We start from the raw sequence: 24,394 nt of genomic DNA, 5'->3' as shown, positions 1-24,394 counted from the left end.
TTAGAAATATAAAATATTGTTTTGTCTACAACCCTGTAGGCTATGTGTGTGTGTCAGTGTAGCAAATGTAGGTGGCAAAGATCCCCTTTGGTTACCCCGACTTGGTGTCTTCTCTCTAAATTTCTCTGGTCCTGTGTATGTCTGAAAGTTATAAGGCAGAAATATAAACGAAGAATAGGATCTTTAACCTTCAGCAACAAAAACATTTGCTACAGTAACTCTCTGTGTCTCCCTCTGTTGGACAGAGTTCAAGATCAATCAGATGGAATCAGTTCCTTGGAAGACCTAAGACATGTTCCAGAGACAACAGAGATTTTATGTTCACAGAAGAAGGGACAGATTGCAAATGAACAAACAAATTAATGAAGCAAAAAAGAAAAGAAAAACACTCATGGAAGCAATGTCTCCATTTTTTCATAAGTGTCTGATGTGTGTCACATGAGAAAAAAATTTTGACTTTTCCCACTGATCAATCAGATTGCTCATGAAGAGATGATATTTCAAAATTGAATAATCTGAGAGTCTTTGGTGAATTAACATGAGACAAATGTCCAAGTAGATAGACAAGACAACATTCCAAATATGGGTGAGACTTGAGCAGAGCCTCAGAGATGGAAAAAGATGAGAGCTTAAATGGATTTGAATAAATTTGCATGGAAGGCTATGATCTTAGAAAGAACTGAGGTGCGAGGGACTAGACCCTTTGAGAAGTGAATGGTGTGAGATATGTTCTGCAGGACTCCCAACTCCTCAGACTTGGCCTTCTTCCGGCAGTGTGTCCAGCTGGCTTAGGAGAAGCCCCTCGCTTTCTAGCTTAGCCCTTATTCATCTTGACCTTTTCTCATGGTGCTTGCGTTTGGTTTAAGTCAACGTGTTCCTCTGTTCTTTTCTACAATCTTCCTAAGTCAGTTCAGTTATCTGACTACTATAACTGGTTCTGGGGATGAGAACTCAGGCAAATGGACAATTGCTTAGTTTCTCACAGGATTTGTGGAGGTGTCACTGTGACTCATCTGCTGAGCCCCGACCATCTTGAGTAGCTACTGAAGTAGGAAAGTGCTTATGTGAGGAAAGTGGCTGGCCTTTCTCCCTCTTAACTGTATTCCTCTTGACCTTGACTGCTCCCATCTGGAAATTTTTGTGAAAAAATGATATTTTCTTTTTATTAGGCTAAATTTTTTTCAGGGTCTTTTTGTTCATTAAAAAAAATGTAGCATCTCCTGATCAATGGTGGTTTAAAAAAATGTAGTACAAGGGAAGACTAATTTCTTCAAAAATCTTTGAGTCACAGGAATAAAGGGATAAACGTGTTTGAAATGTACTAACTAAATGCACACATATTTATATTTGTATTAAAAAAATTCAAGATTGCAATATATATATATATATATATATATATATATATATATATATATATATACCTTTAGCTGTTTTAAATTTAAGTAAGAGAAAGCAAAAGTAAATACTTAAGTTTATAATATTTTAAGAAAAGAGTTTGGCAGTGGTCTTTGCTGCTTGCATTTATCCTGGCTCCTTACCTCCTTCCTAACTGTCTCTTTTGGTTAGTTACTTAACAACATTTTTAGTCCCTTTTTTATATGTGTGAAGGGAGGGGGCTGCTTATAATAGCATCTAAGTTCTTACTTAGGTAGAGAATAGGTAGATTAATGTATGGGAAATATGTAAGCAGTGCCCAATGCACAGAAATATGGAATAAATGTTAGCTGTGATCATGAATATTATTATCATGATTATGATTGAGATTGAGAAGGTAGGATCCTGGGAGGATTAAATGAAGTTAGCTTTGTTCCAAAGGTCTTGGGTGAGTGAGCTACTATTGAACGACTTTGGCCAGCCTTTTTTCAAATATTGGAACCCCCTGGGATGTTACTTCTGGTAGAAAAGAAACTTCTGCTTCTCCATGTACCATAAAGACCTAGAGGCTGAAGATGCCCCAAGAGGCCAGGTAAGATCTCACGTCATGAAGATGTTTACTGTGTTGGCTGCCTGCTATTCCCCAAATTCTACCAACTCAGCAGGAGATCTCAAAGGGAACACTAATAAAATCTTCTGTATCTGCTCCTATATTCCCCTCTGCAATCACTATGTGTTTTAGGGGATAACACCTTTTGAACAGCAATTATTCCTGAATAAAATGTAAAAGTATATTTCTCCCTTCTAATTATAAAGTTTAGTCAGCTCTTGAATGGCTAGAGAATGTTTCATAGACTGTAAAATTAGAGAATATAGCACACGGTCTCATGTTTCCATTGGCTTAGTGGATATTTCCAAACACATATGAGGAAATACAAAATTGGGTGTTCTTCACCACATGTCCTTTGAAGTTTGTGGTGGTTTCTGGATGCGATCACATCCATAATGCATATCCATAGGTAGCTTCCCAGGTCAAATAACTGTGGCTTTGCATTTAATTGCCAACTTGTTACCTTAATAGCAATTCCAGACAGGGGAAAACAGAGTGAAGGGCCTGCCCATCGTGTTACTGCTGCCTATAAAAACAAATAGGATCCTTAGGGTTTAATTAGAGGACACATAATTACACTTAAAGGATGTTAGTGTTAAAATGGGAACATTGGACATCTGGAAGATGAGTCTGGATGTGGTCATTGCCTTTAGAAGCTAAATTCACGAAACTTTGTAACTGTCCAAAGGAAGGGCGATGTCCCCACCTGAATTTATATGCAGGCAGACATGATGAGGGCCGACGTGACCTGATTTGCAAAGCAGAAGAGTGCAGGGGTCATAAATGAAGAAGGTATTTGAAATCATAAGGACTCCAGGAGAATGACTGGTGTCTTTGGTTCTAACATGAAAAGAAGGCATCTAAAATGAAGAGTAGTAGGTGCCTGAACAGATTGTACTTCTGGGGCAAAAACACACCTGGTCTTTGGGAGGCACAACCGTATGAACATACAGCTTCAGAGAGTTTATTTAAGGAATGAGAGAACAAAGGACCATCTGTAGTTATATAGACTCCATTGAGCCTCAGTGAAGGGTCAGAAAAGGGATGGAGTTCTTCCCTTTCATTGTGGGAAGTGTGTACCAAGTCCCCAAGTGGGTACTTTAAACCATGGGCAGTAGTACCAAATTCTGTATAGGCTATATATTTTTCCTATACATATGCTTGTGGTAAAGTTTAGTTCATAAATTATGCACAGTAAGAGAGTAATAATAATAATAACTAATAGGAAATTGGCAATTATTACAACATATTGCAATAAAATTTGCATAAATATGTCCTCTCTCTCTCTCTCTCTCTCTCTCTCTCTCTCTCTCGATATCTCACTGCAATATACTACCCTTCTTGTGGTGATGTGTGATCATACAATGCCGGTGTGATGAAATGAAGTGAGGTGAATGATACAGACATGATGAGATAGTACTAGGCTACTACTTAAAGGTTACTTAAACACAAGCAAGGCAATACCGTGACAGTCAATCTGCTAATAGATGACTACTAAGTAACCAACGAACAGGTAGCTTATACAGCATGGACACGCTGAACAAAGGGGTGAGTCATGTTTCAGGTGAGATAGAATGGGAGGGCGAGAGGTTGCATCATGTTACAAAGGGTGGTGCATACTTTAAAACTTATGTATGACTTATTTCTGGAATTTGCCATTTAATATTTTCAGACCATGGTTGGTCACAGGTAATGGAAGCTATGGAGAGTGAAACCACAGATAGGGGAGGAGCCTATACAGCAAAAGGTACAACATAGCTATTGATAGAATAGCTATTGATAGAGAGCATTGTACATCTTTTTTTTTTTCCTGCCACACACCTTCTCTATCATCAAAGCTGAATAATCGTGTGTGTGTGTGTGTGTGTGTGTGTGTGTGTGTGTGTGTATCCCACCCTCCTCAATCCATGAGAAATACCAGTAAAAGGACAGGACCTTTGCTCCCATTTTTTTTCTTTCCAAAGCTATGAAAAGAAAACTATTTTTTTTTTTTTTTGCTATGTGGTTTTAGGAATATCTTTGAGAAAATTGCCTTTATTACAGATTCCATCTAAAACTAGCTTTGTGTAGTTTAGGATAAAATTTCAGATTTCTTGGGATATTTTATATTCTCTGTCTTTCTCTATAAAATGATAATTACACTGTCTCTAAGATACTAAGACTCCCATAGCAAAATTTTCATTTATATAATTTAGATTACCTTAGAGTAAAACACAGCTCACATATGGTCTAGAGGCAAAAGGGCATGGGATGGAATTGTAATACAACATCAGTTGAGAAGGTTTAATCCTTCTGATGACCTGGCCTGTTTCAGTTTACTCACTCCTTAAGAGGCACAGATGGGCCCAGGCAGGTGTATGTAAAGAGTGGAGCCACTGATGAATAGACAGCCATGAAATGGAAGGGGACAATGAAATAAATACGACTGTAACAATCTTGGTCTATCAGTATTTAATCCCTAATGCTATTTTCCCTTGAGAGACACTACTTAATATTTTCTGATAATCAGTCATAGCTTAGGGAGAAGAACATGTTCAAGAAAGGCATTTAAACGAGGTTTGGCTGACATGTGCTTGGCTTAATTCAGGGTAATAGTTGACCAATTAAAATACATTTCCCATCATCTAAATGTGTCTTTTAATTTAGGATCCCTTGGAAAAAATTTCCAAAATACATTGACACATGGTCCTATTTTCCAAAGACTTTGATTCAACATTTGAATGCAATGGTATTTTACTTTGTTAGTATAGAATATTTAAACTTAAAAAGAAAATACCTTAATTTGCTTATGCATAAGCCTATTAAAAAACATTTCTAGGGGCTCTTGTTATGTTTATTCTCTAGAACATAACCTATCTTTGAAGTGGTATATTAGTTTTTAAAAAGTCATTCCCAAGCTGAATAATTAGACTGCAAACAAAAGCTATTCTTAGAGTGTATTCCACATATAAAGTTATGCACATGATGCTTTGATTCAAATAATATTCTTATAAAACTTTGTTATTGTTAGAGGTCTATATTCAGAAGGGCAACTTTTGTTTTTGATGATTATTCCATCCTGAAACGATTTCCCCTCTGCCCAATTAAACTGAAATTAGGAGCACATTTAGATCTGATGAGGCTTAAACCTCTCAGCCGTCTGCTTCAGAAATGAAGATTTTTAGCAGTTGTGTTCGTTTTGTCTCTTCATGGAGGGCTCAAAAGGAAACAGAATCAATCCTCTTAAGTTTTTCTGGAAGAGAAAGGTTGCTTTCGTTGCTTTGATCTTAGTATGTCGCGCATTTTTTATTGGCTGCTAAATATAAAAAAGCCGTAGTTTCATCTGGTTTTTCTGCTATATTCTCATACTATAAATACTTAATATCTAAAGGAAAATGCCCAAGCCCAAGATATCATTTCAAAATGGATTTATCATTACAGTTGATAGAAAGATTTCCAGGGTGTAAGAAAACTCTCCAATGGTTTGATTATGCCACAGATTGTTAAAAATAGATTCATGCACTTCAGACAGTGAATTCCACAATATAGATACACATCCATGCTATTTTAGAATCCTTATTTTACCATCTCAAGAGGCTGTTTTTCAGTTAATGTAGCAGCTGGCTAGATTATTGCTTCAACAATGTGATCCATAATGCTAAAGCAGCTCTTTTCCAAAAATGTGGGTTGCTTACATGTCTTCAATAGGTGATTTTCTTATAACTTTGTGCCAATTGCTATCACGCCATTTGGTAAAAATTATCATTAAATCAAAACAACTGCACCCAGTTAAATTTCCCTCACACAGAGAATCATAGAAAAATTACAGTAGCTGATTTGAGGGTGACATTAAGTAAATATAGAGCTTTAGAAAATAAATGCAAACTACAAAACTGGAGTTGTGTAATTAAACATCAAATAATCCAAGTAATAAAAGTCATAGATTAAGTGTCTCTCAGTTCTACTCAGATCCTTTAAATACTGTCTCACCACCTGAGTATTGGTTCTTTCGTCGGAAGAATGCCTATCCTTGAAGTTTGGGAATTTCAGCTCTTTTGGAGCACCAATCAGCTGTAAAAAGTAATTGGCATCTTCTTCCAAAGTTTCAAATTTTCCTACAAAATCATAGTTGATCAAACACGGGTAGCAAAGTTTGCTGACCTTTTCCCAGTGAATGTCCATCCCTACTGGACGGTGAGAATCCAGCAAATAGTGGACGAATTCTTTAAATTTGACTCCAGACCCATTATTTAATGCTTCCTCACAGGCATTTGGTCGATATTTCTTTATAATCGCCTTTCCGAATACTGGATGATAGTAACTATTGGGATGTTCGAATTTGTCCCTAAATGCTGACACTAATCTCTCCATGGGATCACGAACAAATATAGCTTTGGTGTAAGTATTTAAACGAGTATATATCCCTTTTAAGTCGAAGCTATCTAGCGTTTTCAAATGCTTCCCATAGTGAACAGCATCATGGGAGATGTTGTATGCAGAGGAAGCCAATCCATTCAGTACCATCAGAATTCTTTTCCAATTGGAACAGCCAGCCTTTGGCACTTCACAATATAAGATTTTGTGTTTATCTTCTACATAGATCCTGGATACCATATGGAAGAGATGGGATTGGGGATGACCCACTCCGCCATATTTCTTACAAAACTCCCCAAGGAAAGACCTGCGTTTCTCTTGTGTCACCTCAGTTTTCTTCCATTTGTTGTCTTTAATTAAACTTTTGTTTAAAGGCCGAATGTCCAAAGGCCAGTTCATCTCGTTGAACTTCTTGAAAACAGTCCTGGTTCCTTGATGTTTTTCAGTCAACTTATGTGTTGATGATGACCCTGAAATCTTACCCAGAGTTTGATCCTCTCCTTGTGTGTGGCTGTTCTTGGTTAATATCGCAGTGGGTATCTGGAACTTGAGTAGATTTTCCTTTTTTTCCTTCAGATCCTCAGGCATGTGAAATTTGGGGTTCTGCTAAAATAGAAAGGAGAAATGTTGGAAGCACATTCACAAGTGTGGGCATACTAGATAAGAAACATCACGTTTGTTTTAAAATATGACTGAGCAGAGCATATAACTTCATGTAAGCTGCCAGAAACAATTTAGCAAGGCATGCTAAACATATATCTTGTTGGAAGCTTCTCCACTGAAACACAACAATGAGAAATGAAAAATGGCACCCGGAGTGGACACAAACAGGATTAACAGACTGAAATGAAAAATAGTATCTACAGGATGGAGAGAAGGGGGCCCTGGATTTCAATCCTGATTTTGCCTATGGTGCAATCATATGTAGCTTAATTTTTCTGTGCATCAGTGATTCTTGAGATTTTAGTGTGCATATTATCTTCAAGTACTAATTTAGTGCATCAGAATGTAGGTATAAAACATAGTTATATTTGATTGATTTTTTTTTTTTGGTTTGGTTTTTGGCGACTGTAATGTCCAGTATAGTTCAAAGTCATATGCTACAACTTAAAAATATAACAGGCCAATGATCAAATCTTGATGATCATTTTAGTTTTCCAAGCACTTGAAAATGTTGTATCTCTTTCTCTTGGAAAATGTTTTATTATGAAATTATTCATCACAATAATTTGGGACCTAGAGTTATAATATCATATAATTTCATTCATGTGTGAGAACTTCCCTCTTTCCAAAGTGAAGAATAATGAAGGAATCCAGAAAAGTCTAGTTGACATTCTGCTATGTAAAATAGTAGAAAAAGTAGAATGAGATATTAGTTCTCTTGCCTGAAGGATGAGTCTACTACCCATTTATCATGTGCTCTTCATCTGACTGTATGCTTCCTATAACTCTTGCATTAACTGGGTAAAGTAAGACCTGCAAGTTGAGTGGCATCATGGTAGATCCTCATATCTGATAGAGACAAACATTGTAAGGCCTTTTTCTTTTACTCTGGGTAAACTAAGGAGCCTTTGGAAGGCTCTAAGCACAGAAGTAGCATGACCTCTCTTAGAGTTGGAAAGGATTATGGAAAAGACCATCCTAGAGATAAATGTGCAGGGTCCTTGGCATGGTATTGGAACTTTCACAAACAAATGACACACAGGTAGGCTAAAACAAATGACACACAGGTACGCCACCAGCCTAGAGGTAGAGGAAGTGGTGGGGAGAGTTTCTTATATTTATCATTTGTTCCCTAGTATCTAGAATGGTTCCTAGCTGATTGTAGTTGCTCTCAAATTTTGTTGAAGGAATGAATGAATGGAATTAGGTCTTCAAGGATGACCAAGGATTTTTTAGCAAATGAGTAAAAGACCAGAGGAAAGAAGCACTGGATGGAGTCAGGCCTCTTGATCTTTCTACCCACCAAGCTTTAAGGGGGTTGCTGTTTTTCAAGTGCAAGAGGATTGAGAATATTTCCTGATCACCATTAACCTACTTGTATAGCACCATGAAGGAGCTGCCCCAAATCTTCTATATTTGCATACTGTTGACTCATCTATTTGGATTCTCAACTCTGAAATTATTTGTCTGCTGTCTTCTCCAGAGACTACCAGGATGCCTTCCAAGCCCTACATCTTTCTTTGTTCTGATCAATGCTTTGTAGTCCATAAAGTTGTCACCAACACTATACAACTTGACTGTACATTTGAGAGATCTCAGGGTTATTGGAACATGCATGGGCATTCTTAGCATAGTATTTAGCAACAAAATAAAATTGCCATGAATATTTCTATTACTACTTCTATTATAACCATACATAATAATTATTGTTATTGTAGTAGTAGTTTAGTAGTAATACCACTTATCCCAGTGACATAATGAATTTCAAGGTTGCTCAGTTTTCCATTACGATTCACACTGCAATTTGTACATCGTTACATACGCACTAATCAATTTGCTCTTCTGCTTCACAAACAAAAACAAAAACAAAATCAGTCCTCCACAGTGTGACCTTATGCTCTATGGTCATCAAGCTCCCCTTTGATCTCCAGAGAATTTTGTGATGTTTGCTTTCCATAACTTTCTTTAAATGAAAACTGCCCTCCCCTCCGTGCCCCCCACCCTCCCACTCTGCTTCCCATACACTTTCTCAGGTGGATGAAACTTCATTTCCTGAAACCACTTCTCTCTCAGGCCAGTAAACTGAGTTCCTTGACCACCCCGCCTTTAACAGAGGAGTTCTCACTTCACATAACTATGGCCATCAACAGGGCCTGTCTCACCCTCACCATCTCCCAGTCCGCCATTAACATCAGCTCACTGTTATTTCCCATTCTTGGGTTCTTTGACCCCTTCAACTGTTACCTGAGCTCTTAGCAGCCAGCACAGCTGGTTCTTCTTTCTTTGGCTAGTTAGAAAGTCACCTCCATGGAGAAGCTGTCTCTACCCACCCTGGCTAAACTATGTTCCCCAACATTCTTTCCTGTAGCACCCTGCTGATTTTCCTTATAGCTCTAATGGTAATGAGAAATGACTTCACTTTAGGTACTTCTATGGTATCTTTTTTCACCCCACTCCATCACACTAGAACCTAATTTCAGAGATCGTATCTTTCTCATTCTCAGGGTGCTCAGCACACACAGTGCTTGGCCCGTAGAAGATGATCAATAAATAATTGTGGAAAGTACAAATGTGGTTATTATTCAATGGTGGGATTCCAAATGATTGTTTTATGACCTTGTTGGAAAAAAAACACACAGCATTTATCAAAAGTCAAGGTTAACTTAGATAAATAATTGACCACTTCTTGTTAAGGAACTGAAAAATCTGTGTTCAAACAATCTTTGGCAGAAAAGAAAATAAATAAAATACACACATGCCTAGCTGCGTGTGTTAGAGTAGGTGTGGAGGCATGTAGCCTTACCTGCCTGCCAAATCAGATTGGCTCAAAGTCACTCAGTGCTGCCTTGGAGTCTCTGGAGGGGTTGTTAGTGTTCTGGATTCCCAGGCCTTCCTGGGGTCACACTAAATCAGAATCTCTAAGGAGAGGCTCCTGGATTTAATTTTAAAAAGCTATCCTGGTGTTCCATAGGCTTCTGGGGACCACACAATTAGAAAATAACAAAGGGAATTAAAAAAAAAAAAAAAGCTATGATCTGGAGAGTTCCTCCTTTATCCAGGGGAGAAAAACAAGATGGTAGACTTGAATATACTAGTAAGAAGAGATAGAGACTGAATATAAGGTAGAAATTTCATATCCACTCCGACTAGACCAGATGAAACACCTTTTCTGCTTATCCACTTCCCTTTGCTAGAATTCCATGAGCATCAGGAAGCTTTCTCAGGATTAGTTTAACCAGGGAGCTGACTACCTGGGAGACGAATCCGTCACTCATTGCAAGTCAAACTTTATTCTCATTTTAGTTTATTCAGCTTTGTTCAATTTTCTCTACTCTGACTGAATTGAGATATAGGAAAAGAGTTAATTGTCTAAAGTGGTAGCTCCAGTACCCAACAAACCCTCATGGGAAGAAGGTCACCAGACCTTCTTCCAGAATCCCTCATGTTAGCATCACTCAGCTTATAAAACCTACCTCCAGGATCTGTTGGTCCCTCCCCTTATCACCCCTTCCATTTCCTTCCAATCCCAGTAAGGTATGAGGATCACTAATATCAAAACTAATGGCATGTTAGCCTTGAGGCTTATACCACAACCCTAATAAGAATAACAACAGTAAGAAAAAGAGTAAAATCTGATACCTCCATTTTCCTGAGGGTACTTCATTCTGATTACCCCTGAAGAAAACACGCATCTAGCCACCAGAGGTTCTTCCTGAACTCTTTTCTATTTCTGAGATGGTCCTATCACTTTCAGGTCAACCACTCACAAAATCCTGAGAGCTGCTTTCATAATCAGAAAGTAAATTGGCTAGTCTATATTTCATAATGCCTCTATCTTTTAAAATTTATCACCTCTTAATTGGATATTCTTTAGCTCTAATTAGTCTTCCTGCAAATTATTATGAAATCAGTCTTCCCCAAACACTTCGTTTTTCATCCTTTAACATCCATTAACATTTAAATTTTGGACTGGATCCACTAGATATAAACTGAAGTCCTGATTTCTTAGCTGGCATTTTCAGCCTGGTGCTACTGGCTTCCTTTCTTTGTGTTCTTGCATCTCTTTCGACACAAATTCTGTGCCCCACTCGATTCCAACCTTGGCCTCCTCCCATCCATCACCTACTTCTTTCTTGGGATTTTCAAAATCTTCTAGGTCAATCCCAGCTTCTTCATGGAACCACTCAGACCTCCACTGAGGGACTCTACTCTCTTCTAAAAGACTTTTGCAATTAGTCTGTACCATGTATGCAAAAAATTAATTTCATTCCAGCTTACAGTTGTTATTTGATTTCTTTATTTGTAAGCTATGGCTTTAGTTTTCCAAAAATACTTCTAAAAGAGTGGATGTTGCAAAGTTAGTTGCAAGATATATAACCTCAGAAAACATTCAAATATGTCAAAGGGTAAAAACTTGTGGAATAATCATTAACTCTGGAATGTATTTGAAAACTTCATTCATGTTATTTTTTTTTCAAGGTCTCTGCATCAAGTATATGTCCTCTGTGAATTCTTCTCTGATCTACAACATGGAAATGAATGGTTCACATTTTCTCCTGCCAAACTTTGGGAGCCTGGTAAATGTCAAGTTTCTGCTGGATGTCAGGGCTTGCTTGGTGGGCAAGACAAGTGTGGTTCTTGTCCACATGGAGCTAATGTGCTCACAGGGAAATGTATACTCAGCAAATAGTTACTTAATTAATATGTGACCATAGGTTCCAGCACTCTGCTATCAGGAGTCAGAACAGCAGAAATGGCTGGTGGGAGTGCTAACTGAATTTGTGGGTTTTGAAGGCACTGCCTAGGGAGTACTGTAGTAATTACATTGTCTGCCATTTACTGAGTGCCCGCTATGTGCCTGACCCACAACACACACTGCGTGTACTGCCATGATCATCTTTCACTTCTGTTTTACAGATGATAAATGGAGTCTCAAAAACACTACATAATTTGTTTAAGGCATTCATCTAAAGAAAATGTGACAATTCATGAGCCCAATTTTTTCTTGGCTGAAAGACTTTTCCTGTTCTTATTTTACCATGCAGAGACCTAGGGCAGGACACGGGAGGGCCCCTCTACCAGGAGAAGGGTGTAGGAGAAAGGGAATGAGACTATAAAAGCTATTGCTCTATAAATAAATGTTTTGAGTTTACTCAAACTCTGGTTTGAGTTCTTTAAGAGAGCCAGGACTTTATTTTTCCTTGTACAAGAAAGTCAGGCATCTCCATGTCTCCTGCTCTATGGAACATGGGGTAGGAGGAATTGTGGGTCATACTGAGACCTCAGGTGTCCTTTTGTAAGATTGGCAGCACATGACTTGGTCTAGACCCAACCTTGAGTTGCAGGAACACATTTGGATTTCTAGTTTCTTCTGAGAAGGTCCCCTGTCTATGAATGGAAGGCCATGGCACCTGGCACATGATTGCAGGCAGAATTCTTGGGCTTCCTGGGACTCAGTTACTTTATCTGAAAAGTGAGGCTAAATGCAGTAACTACATCACAGGTGGTGAGGATTACTTGCATTAATAGAAACAAAAGCCTTATAAAAATATTTGGCACATAAGTGATGGCATTACAGCCATCTTTCAGAAATGATTCATTTGCTTTCCGCTGCTTGCTTTTATAAATTGAAGCATGGCACTTGTGGTAGATATATATGTTGTCCCCACCGTGCCTTTCATGCTGACTACACATTTGTGCCATTGATGCCATTTCTGAGAGTGTCCTAGACTTTGTACAAAATGTCTTTTGGGATTGAGGGGATCTTGATGAACAAGGAACAAATTTGATGATGATAATATTAGTGATTCGAGGGTGATGTCCCCTTTCATCTCACTTAGCATTTAGCTTCTTTAATCTTATTATATTGCTTTTAAAAATGTATCTTCTGTGATTCTTCTTGAATTTCGATATGAATGTGGTTACATTTCTCTGTGCCATCATTGTCTCTAGCTGTTAATAAATGATGGCTGTGGGTGGGATGCGGGAAAGTCAGTCCTTTCTGAGGATACAAGGCATGCTTGGTCCCGATGGGCACAGCTACTCCTGTCACATCTTGATTCTGAGGCTTCCAGAAGTTGATTGTATAATTGAAAGAGGGGGAAGTCTGCAGCCTCATTTCCAACAGACATTGGGGTGAGTATGGCGTCCCATATCCAGGGCCCTCTGACACACCTTGCTGTGCATCCTCACCCAACCCACTCCTACCTTCAGTTATTTATTGAGAAAATGTTTCCTGAACCTAATGGTGTGCCAGGCCCTGGGCTGTGGGTTGGAGATCTGACTATCTAGAAATACTAGGTCCTGATTTCTACTGGGTGACCTCATGGTCAGGAGGGGAAGGAGATATAGATAAGAAGACCCCAGATTACCATACTCATGGCAGGGGATATGACCAAGGCAGAACGTGATACCAGGAGAGCCTTAAGAAAAGGTGCTCAGAGGTGAGGGAAGGTTTCTGGGAGAAAGCACCATACAAAATCATTTTCATTTCCTCCTTTTATTTCCCCCCTCTAGAATGTTCTTCACTTTATTTGCCCAGTTAAAATTGTGGGTCATGTCACGAGCTGAGTTAATGACTACATCCACCCAAAGATGAGATGCAGATTTTACAGATGAGGGACCTCGAGTTCAGAGAGTTTAAGCAACCTGCTCAAGATAACACAGCTATTGCTGGAGCAGAACCTCAAACCTCTGCCATAGTCACGCCTGGCTTGTGTTCAACTCATCAAATGTCAAACAGTGTATGCCTTGTTTAATGTCCATTAAATGAACTGATGTAAGGAAAACATCAGACATATGACTATTCTAGATTTTCAAGTCGGGGAGGAACTGGTTTGTGCACCTGATCTGTCATTTTCTATCTGTGTAAACTTGCTTAACCTATTTTGTTTTTTTGAAACTGCAATTTCCTTGTCCATACAACGGAGATAATAAACAACTGTAATCCAGTAGTTGGATTACAGGAAATGCATGTAGAGATTGCTTAACACAAAACATGTTCTTTATAAATGCTAGTTTTTTTTTATTGGTTCAGTCAATGAATATTTACTTATTGAGCAACTTCTATGTGACAAGCATTTTCAAGGTAAATATTAGTTTTTCCCCCTCTGCTTTTTTGTCCCCCCATCTCTCCTTCCTCTTCCTTCTCTCTCGCTTGCAACACTTAGCAAAGTTAAGACTATAGGATAAATGTTCAGTGGCAATGTAGAGAGGCAGGAGAGAAGAATGAACACAACAGAGAACTTGGGGAACAAAAAAAAAGATTGAAGTGAAGACAAAGGCAAAGAAAGAAAAGAGAGGAAAAAGAAAAGAGGGAGAGAACGGGTATAATAAACACTTGGAGCTCAAGGGTCAAGGGAGAACGAATACCTTACAACTAGGAGGAACCCTAGTCCTACTGAGCTGACCTAGACTACAGAGATTTGTAAGAATCCCTTGCTGACAGAAGGCAGTCCTAAGATGGACCACCGACTTTGGACAGGAGTCCTCTCTGGACCATTTACCAAGGATGATGCTGAAAATCTCATCTTTCTGATGCTCTGGTGGCGAGAAAGATAAGACATTATCTTTCAGGAATTAATTAGCTATATACAGCTATAAAATCCATAGTACAGTGACTGACATACTATGTCTGACTACAATGGGCCTCTCACATTGTCAATGCAGTCTCTCTCTGTGACTTTCTTCTCCAATTTGCCCTCAGCACTGGGTTTACCATCCAGTATACTGCTTTTCAACTTCAGATTGAAATGTCCGTGGCAACAGACTCTGTGCATGTAAGCAGTGTTGGGGTGGGTATTGGACCTACGGGTGGCTTATCCATAGGCCAGTTGGCAGCCAAGAAGGAAATCTGAAGCAGAACAGTGCCTGGGTGGGTGGAGAGTAATTGGCCAAATTAATAGCATATTAGACCCCCTTTGGGATCTCATCTGGAAAATATGGAGAAAGTTTATTGGGAGACAGAGAGACAGAGAGGCCTGATTTATTTCTAGGAGCCATCAGAGAATTAAAATGGGAGAGGTCCAAGAGAATATTCTAATTAAGATGCTGAAGATATTGGAGGAGCTGGGTGTTAGCATAAGCGAGAAAGCAATCCCAGGAAGCAGCACATATCCAGGGTCCCCACACATTGCCTTCCAGTCTAAAGCTACTTGAGCCTTGGGGGCAGCAATGCCAAGTGTGAGAGTGGCAGGACATTGCAGGGATACATTCCATTGGTCTTATTTGGGTTAAGCCTCTCCTAGCCCCAGATCAGATTCTCCTGTTTCAGCACCTTTGAGTGACATACGCCCCTCTGGCTTCTGTCACTTGCTTATCTGACAACTCAGTTTTACTCATATCAGCCTCTCCAACCTTCAGGAGAGAGCAGGAGGCTCACACTTTGGTGTCATCATTGGTCCCCTGGGTCCTGAGCCAGGAGGAGAGGTTGCTTGTGACAGCGGATCCTGACATGGGGACCCGAAGGTCATGTTAAGTTTCTTTTCAGGATTTCAGTCTGAGGAAGAATTTAAGGGAGGAATCGAAGACGTAAACAAACTGCAAAACAGGCAGAGAGGAGTGGAACAGTTTGTCCTGCTGATGTGACTAGGGCTCTGTTTGAACAATTTTGTCTAATTCACCGAAGGGCTGTTTGGAAGGGCTTCTCTGTGTATGCATTTGAATAAAACTTGTCAATTTTATTTTAAGGCAATTATTTTATTAATTCTAAAGTTTTGATGCTTTTGAGCATTTTCCCAAATTGATTTTCTCTCGTGGAGATAATAGTACTCGATTCAAGGTATCAATGAAATGGTCATCAGAAGCAGCCACTTCCTTGGTCATGGTGTCTTCTTTTTTCTTTGCAGAAGTGGGTATGAGTGGCACTGATCCTGATCTCTTGGCCTAGAGCAGAGAGCCTTCAGAGCCACACAATTTCACTTCCTGGGGCTGATCCAGAATGAGCTCCTTGGGGACCTGGGGGATCCCAGGGAAGTGTCTGCCACCTGCAGCTCAGCCTGAGTAAGTGCAGCCCTGCAGCTAGCAGAGGGGAGGGAGCTGGAGGCACTCTAGCCTTTTCCATTACTTCCTTTAGACAGAGTCCAGTCCCAGAAAGCAGCAGACACCTGGGGGATTGCTTCTCCCCCCACCCACTGCCCACTAGTCCAAAGCTACTTGAGCAATGCCAACGGCTTTGCCAACTCTTGGAGCACCAGCATCTTGGCAGGGGTTGCTGCTGAATTCCAATTACTATTCTCTTTTATACCAAGATACGGATAGCTAAGAGTATGCCTGGTTTATTTCTAGAGATTCAGGTATCATAAAGCAAGCAAAAATTCTCCAAAGGTTTGCAGGCACTGTATGATCATCCTCTTTCTTCGATTCTGTAATCTGCTCCTTGGAAGGAGCAAACACATTTTGACATCAACTGCTTAGAAAAGACCATCGCAACTTATCAACTTCATCTACTTCCCATGCAAGGAAAGTGGATCATCCATAGCAGGTGGAAAGGATTCTCAGGCTCCATATAGGAATTTTCCTTAGGCTTGGGCCTCCAATAACTTAGGCCACTGTAACTGGCCTATAGTCAGTACTGTAATAAGATGAAAATATATGATTTTGAATATCATCTGTAAAAGCCAAAGAAAAGACTGGCGCTTTGGGATCAGTTGGCCAGGCCGGTGGGAAGACCCTTTGGCCTTACCTGTATCATGACCCCTACATTGAGATGCCCAGGTCTGGAGCATGCACCTTCCTGTGCGAGAGGGAGGAATCTAGACCAATTGGCAGGGAAGGTCCTTGTGTCAGTCTCCAACCCTGCCAGGACTCCTAAGCCAACGCTGTAGGGAGGGGTTGTGTGGCGACAGTGAGCTCTGGCTGATGATCCATGTGTGTTTCAAGTGTGCCAGACGCTGCACTAACATAAGTGATTGGAGTCCTCACTCCAGCTCTACCAGTGGTTAGAGTCACAACTTGCTCACTGGAAATTGCTACAGCTGAGATTAAAATCCAGGCTTGTCTGGCTCTAAGACCATCAGTTTCTCACTATATGACACACACTGGCCTCTCAGCATCACCCCATCTATAAGTGTATGAGTCTTTCCTTGCTGTTAGATCCAGGTGCATGCCATCCTTCACCCTGAGCTACCCTGAGATGGCCAACTGTGCCTGAGTCAAGTCTAGTTAGTGTGAAGAGTAGCTATTGCCCAACTTTTAGTTGCTTCTCTTCTCCAAGTTAAATTATATGATTTTGGGTACCAAGAATGGAAGATCTCCTGTGCTCTGCTGGGTTCTTGCTCCTGAAAACTCTGGTGTCAGCTAGCCCTGCCTATTTGTCGGGTCTTTCCTCATATAGCATAAACCTCACAGAGGTGCCAGCCTGGGAACAAAGCTTCTTATCTTCGTGGCATCTTGATCTCCTTTTGTGCTTCCAAATTAGCTCTAGAAACATGCATACCCAGATATGGTGGTTATGGAGTGAGGTGTCTTCACTCCATCCATGTTGGCCTTTTCAAGAAAATTCATTCTGCATCTGGACATTTCAGTGGCTGCCAATCTGGGAGAACATATGATAACATGTGGGCACTTGAAAGCTGTATGCCTGGACCTGGAGATGAAAGGAGGCAAGATGATGGCACCTTTCAACCCCTGGTAAACTTCTGGGGACCAGAGGACCTTTTTATCTCCAAGACACTAACACTATGATGCCGTCTCCATGGCAATTTATACATTGAGGCAAAACATCTATTTCCCACCACAAGTAAGAAGACACTTGAGTACTCAGTGGCAGCATCTTCTCATTCCCCGTTCATATCAGCAGGCCTGTCTTCTTTGGAAACCTAGTTAACAAACTCATAGCTAACAAACTCCAGGTTCTATATTCTAGGTAGTAACTTAGGTGGATGTCTGGAGAGATGGAAGCAAAATGTCTCCACACACTGCACTTTGGTTAGTTTCTCTGGGGCTTTATTACTCTTTGGGTGGTAGCTGCCAAGGACCCTGGTTTCATTCTCCTCCACTAATCAAGCCCTCCTACCTTCAGCGGGGGACTTATCTCTTTAGTATCTTCTTCAAGGTATTTTCAGCTGCCTACCCTGCATTTTTCCAAAATGAAGAGGACAACTTTTGGAATCCCCAGGTGCACAGACCAATTTGTAAAAGAAGCCCTGCGCGCCAAGGCTGGCGGTGAGACATGCATTCACCCCTCTACCAACCCAACAACTTGTGAAATGGGACAGAGAGAGCTCTGAAGATCAGACTCGGTTGATTTTTACTTGCAGCCATCCATTGATTCTGAGTCAGAACTTTTTCTCTCAAATCAATTTCACTGGGTTCAGATACCTGGTTGAATAACTTGGAGTTGTTGAACCAACCTCTCATTTAAAGATAGAGATAATGATACCTACCTAGTAAGGTTGTGGAAAAAAAAAAAAGAAATACACATCTAATGCTTGATATGTAGTGTCTACTTATTAAATGCAGCTTTTTGCCACAAATTATTTATTCCTTGAAAGAGTATCCCCTTTCTATAGTAACCTTGGGGGCTTTGAGATGATCCTTGGCTGAGCCTACTCAGTCCTGTTCTCTATTCAGACACCAAACTCTATTCCTCCCACCTCAAATGTTCATTACCACTATGGATATTTTACTTAGACATATTTCCTTCCCATGCCCAGACTATTGTTGCAGCTGGAAGAATGAATGAAGCAACATAGTCATTGGAGGAGTTTTTATTGAGCACCTAGCATGGGCACTGTTTTTCTGGTGTCGAGGCTGGAGGGTGAATGGCGCTGACATGGCCCATGTTCTTGCTGTGCTGATGTTTATGTGGGTGAAGATGGATCATAAAGGGGTAAATGAGTGAACAAGGAAAAGGTAGATGGTATGAAGTAGTAAAGCAGAGTGATGATCGAGTGTGTCAGGGGGAGAGTGGGGAAAGCTGCCCTTAATAGATGTCCAGGGAAGATGTCTGTGGAGGAGCCAGGGGAGCTGAGAGATAAAAGACAAGAAAGAATGGATGAAGTATGTCAGGCATGGGCAGTGCATGCCTGTGGGCTCTCCATGGGAATGGGCCTGGCTAGGAGGAAGGGCAGAGGGCAGCTCAGTGTGGTCGTCACACGAGTGAGATCCACCCAGTGAGATGAGACGGAATCCAAGAGGAGGGCAGGACCAATGTAGCAGATCATGGTAAGGACTTTGGATTTTCCCCAAGATATGATATAAGCCGATGGACGTTTTACATGGGGATCACGTGATTCAATTTACATTTTATAAAGCTCACTTGGCTGGTCAAGTGGAAAATGGACTGGCGATGGAAAGAGTGGAGGAAGTCAGAGTTGCTGGAAGAGGGATTGGTGATGGGTACCAATGGGGATGGAGAGAAAGGGAAAATATAGGCTACTGTGCTGGGAAAAACTTCACATTCATTTACCTGAGATCTTTTTCCAGGCTACCATGTTATATTTCTTTCTGACTCTGAATACGTGATTTTCAAAGCCCTCGTGACTCTTCCCTGACCACTGTACTCTTCATTGATTCCTCCAAAATCTCTCATTATCTCTGTGGCATAATTACTAATAACACACTCTCTGCTATTCTGTGCAGTGTGTCAGGTGGTGTGTTGGACTTGTCTGTCAAGACAGAAAGCTCCTTTAGAGCTATGCTGGTACTTTCCCCCATACCTTCCGTAGTACATCCATGGCTCGACACACAGGGCTTGTGCTGAAATTACTTATTGATTGATGGACAGCATACATCACTAGCATTTGTCTCTTCGGTATTTCTCTTGTATGAAGAAGGGTGAATATCTGTCAATATTCATTGCATCATTGAACCAATATGCAATGTATTAATCATGACTGAGATAAGCAGATGAGGCTTTATTGTCATCTCTTTCTATTTTGCTGGGGTAATTTCACTTGCTTTGGAGTTTATGAGGCCATAAGTGGCTCCCATCTGTTGATGAACATATTTCTAAGAGTCATTTAGTCTCAAGTATGGAATACTTGAGGGGAAGTTAAATTGTAACTTTTATATTAAGTGTCATCTAAGTAACAGGATCGAAATTGGAAGCATGTGTTCAGTTTGGGTCTTTCATTTTCAAAACTTTAGGTCAGGCAAATAATTAATTTCATTTGTTTACAAAGTAGATTATGCCTAATAAAAACTGTTTTGTTTATGGTCACATTTTAGTTAATCCATTGCCTTAGAAAATGGGAGAAATCTGATTGGCCAATCATTCAACATAGTAAATTACATTATTTCACATCCACAGAACATAGTCCTAATTGAATTATTCAGTAATCATCTGATGAGAATATTCCCTTTTAATACATTTTGAGCAAGACACAATAGTGACGAAACAGTGAAGAATCTTGTTTATTGCATCTTTGTTTGATGATTGACCACAGAATGTAACAGAGCACTTCTGTGGATAATGACTTTTTCCACATTAAGACATGGTAGCTTTCATTGGGTAATTCCTGATACTCTGAATTTTCACTTTTTGTCTGTGTTTCTTGTCCTTCCCAGAAATCTGCTTTCTGATAAGTACTACTTTGCAAAATAAAGGTTAAATAGAATCGGTCTCACTTTACACATAATAAAAGGGACAATTGTGGTCACTTTCTCTTCCTGGCTAGAGGTAGAAAACTCTTGGGCATTTCTTTTTACTCTTGACATTCTCATTCGTGCCAAGGAACATTTCCTCAGTAAAATACAGAGACAATACCTACAAACATGTGGGCAGTTTGTGGAAGGGATCGCCCGGAGGGCTCCAGACCACATGAATAATGGAAAATTTCCAGAACTGGCCTGATATTAATGATCACTACTTCTTAAAACAACTTTTTTTATCTCAACTAATGACCTTACATAGGAAAGATGGTGGAATGAGACGGACATCATTACCCTAGGTCCATCATTACCCTAGGTTACACGAATGGTGTGACCCTACTTCTTGTACAACCAGAGAAGTGAAAAATTGTGCTCTATTTGTGTACAATGAATGGAAGAACATTCTGCTGTTGTGTATAACTGATTAGAACAAATTAAAAATAAAAAAGAAAGAAAGAAAGCAACTTTTTTTTTTCCCCAAGTCATGACAACTCAAGACTCTCTTCCACACAATTCCAAAAGAGATCAGGTTTTCACTTGATGGAAGTGAGAAGGCCTCATTCAGTTCCTTATCACAAGAAGAAAGAAAAACATGGGTAAAATAGTTCAAAGGAAGAAACAACACAATGTTTTAGAATATAAACCCAAACATGAAAACACACTGGCTCTGTGGCTCATTCGAACATAGCTCTGACTCAAGAAGTGAGTGGCTTTGATGTGGAGATGGTGGTTGAGTTAGGAAATGCTGAAGGACCTCTCTGTTCATGGTGTTCTGGGCAGGAAGACTCGGCTACTGAGGTTTGTTGCTGTGAATTAATAGAATAACCCTTAATGATGGCACTGATTATCTTGCTAATAAATTTACTAAGTGCAAAAATTTTAGTTACATCAGCTTATCTTCAGGGACCGATACTAGCAAGTTAACAAGGATCAGAATAATGCAAACAACAGGAGGAAAAAGAAAAGAACCATTGACCAGAAGATTGTTCATGGGCTAGATTCCTCTGGTCTTCTGTATAATAGTGTCGTAAGTGTTGTGAGTCATTTTTATTAGATGGAAAATTAACCATTTTTTTATTGTTTTAAATAAGCGCTACATTTTTAGTATAGCATTTCAGTACCCCATATTTTCTCACATAAGTACATATACAATGACACTATCACTGCTAACAATAGAGAACTTCTAGGAGATTTTTCAGAAGTAAGATGATTTTCTGGAATATATATAAAAAAAGAGAATCTTTTATCGTAGATGAGGATAAAAGGTTTCTGCTTCAATTCTTACTTTACATCCATGATATTTTGTTTGGGCTTCACTGAGAAAAATTGCCAGTGGGCAACAGATTATCCCAATGTGTATTTTCCCCCTAGTTTTTAATCTCTTTTCAGGTGACAAATAGTTTTCTCTTAGACCAGATTCACTTGATTTTTTTTTTTTTTTTTTTACTTATTTAATTAAAAAGTAATTTAATGCTCAACAGGGACCCCGGAGGGAGTATACTCATCTTGATTGCTAAAAAAAAAAAAAAAGAAAAAAAAAGCCACTTTGAAAAAAAGACATACTACAGCTTAAGTATCTATATTCCAAGGAGTCATAGCCAACTGCTTCAGTATGGGTGTCAAAATTGGGGTACTGATGAGGGTAGTATTAAGTTGGCTGGTTTAGTTAATAGAACAATTTGTAGAGAAAGTATTTGTTTAGCAGAATGGTGAAGAGAAAGGGTTTCAGAATGAGATACATCTGGGTTCATATTTGAGCTCTGCACTCACCATCTATGCACCCATAAGTAAAGGTATGGAAAGCAATAGAAATGGGTTGCCCAATTCTACTCTGGTGTCACCATTTACCACGTGCATGACCTTGGGTAGTCTGTGAAATCTCACTAATCTCAAATCCCTTGATTGGTACCTGACTCACAGGACTACTGCTCTGAGCTTTAAATGAGAGAATTTTATGTAAAATTTAGCATAAAATTTAGTGTCTATGCACAGAAAGTTCATAAAAAATTTAATAACAATGCTCTCTATTACTATTAATTTAGTGCTAAGCATGGTAGGACCTGGAGAATTACTAAACCTGACTTCAAGCCTGAGTTTCTATTTGTAGAAAATGGAGATTAAACTACTAATCCTCATAGGGTTGTTGTGACAACTAAATGGGATATAGATAATGGAATGACCAGAACAACCATTGGTTGCAATTATTCAAATTCATTCTGAGCACCTGAATGAAAACCATTGGCATATTTGATTGCCAATAGTTCTTGCAGTGTTCATTCCAACCACTCTTTCCTACTTGTTGTTCATGCTTTAAAACACCTGGGGGGGCAGCTACTCACCTTCCCTTTGTCTTGTCAATCTATATAACATTGCACAGATGCCCTTACACAATATGTTAATTTTCTTGGCTTCCAATTAAAGGGGGGATTCTTTGGTATTTACACCTATGCATTTTCTATGTTTGGAGCCATCTAACATTTAATAAAGACCAGCTTTTATAAATTCTTCTTTGCTAACCACCATTCATGCCACTACATTTTGATCCATTCAATTTCACCTTCAAACACTTTTTTTTAAAGACTCACAAATTGCATAGATTTTAAAAAGCACAGCTTCTAATTCTAGATGATAATCTGAACAGGAAATCAGGGGAATGGGATCTTCACTTGTTCCATTCGTGCTGAACTTGCAAAGAGAAACTATCTTTTAAGTCAAAATCCTCTCCTAGAGTGCATGGCCATTTTGGTGAGAATAGTGCAGGGTAATGCAATCCTGCTTTAAATTTAGAAGTTCTAAAGTTCATGCTGCACTGAAAAGGCAGTAGTGAATGCCCCTGGCATGCTCACATTCAAGAAGGAAATCGGGTACCCAAGTCTAAGCAAACTGCTTAACATGCTGCAGGCAATATGGATTGTGGACGGAAAAGTCAAATGAAAATGTGGGTCTTCCAAGCCTTTGATTCTTGTTTTTGGCTTAGATTACTCACTTGGGAAACGAAAAGAACAATACCTGGTTCCTGCCTTAAAGAACACAGCAGGTTTAAACACGGCAATGTACAGGGAGCAGACTGCCCAAATTTAGTGGTCCCTCTGGTTACTAGGGTATTAATTTGGTAAGCAGAAGATTTTACATTTGATCAGCAATTGGTTGGGTCCCTATGACATGCCAGGCCTAGCAGTGGATACGGAGATGAACCAAATGAGATTTCTTCCTGTTAGAGTGATAACTCTCTAATTACCAAAATCATATTGGGGTATAAATAATTGGAATACAGAGTAGAAAATAAAAAAGTCTACAACAAAGGGGAGTCAAAATAAAAAGGCACCTCAGGAGATGGAGAGATTATTCTTAGCTGTGTGACAGAGAATACTCCATGGAAGAGGTGATACTCGAATTAGATCTCTTATGAACAAATTCTGTGCATGCAGAAAAGAGGTCTGGTGTGTTGGTGGGATGGCTTAATAAATGGCACAATAGTTTTCCTGAAAGAATAGGATGGGAAATATTCTAGGAAGTTGTGTGTGGGGGGGTGCTGTTCTAAAGAAGTACCAAGATCCAATGACCTTGGACTTCTTCTCAAAAGTTAGAAATCTATCCTATAGCCTACAGGTGAGAGGTTCTTCAGGATTGTGTTTTCATTAGAATCACATAATGAATTTTTGAAATTGCAGATATCTGAGTAGGATTGTCTCCAACATTTGTGAGACCTAGAGCAAAAGAGGAAATCGAGGCCTATATTCTGTATGTCTAAATATTTCAGTTTTCAAGGAAACTCCACCAAGACCTAGTCTGGGGCTGGGG

The 24,394-nt window shown here is 39.6% G+C and overlaps 1 protein-coding gene across 2 annotated transcripts in view; it reads right to left on the bottom strand.

Annotated features, from left to right (window-relative positions):
• Nucleotides 1–5,848: 5,848 nt before the first annotated feature.
• Nucleotides 5,849–24,394, bottom strand: part of Chst9 (carbohydrate sulfotransferase 9) — a 207,599-nt gene continuing 189,053 nt past the window's right edge. For both annotated transcript variants that reach the window (XM_076837205.2, XM_076837204.2), the window contains one exon: nucleotides 5,849–6,940. In XM_076837205.2, the coding sequence (XP_076693320.2) occupies nucleotides 5,849–6,940 (1,092 nt within the window). The remainder of the gene's footprint in view (nucleotides 6,941–24,394) is intronic.

The sequence above is a fragment of the Callospermophilus lateralis genome, chromosome 17 (assembly GCF_048772815.1).
Source record: "Callospermophilus lateralis isolate mCalLat2 chromosome 17, mCalLat2.hap1, whole genome shotgun sequence".
Lineage (NCBI taxonomy): Eukaryota > Metazoa > Chordata > Mammalia > Rodentia > Sciuridae > Callospermophilus > Callospermophilus lateralis.
The sequence above is the reverse complement of the archived record's forward strand: the minus strand, read 5'-3'. Positions and strand labels throughout refer to the sequence as shown.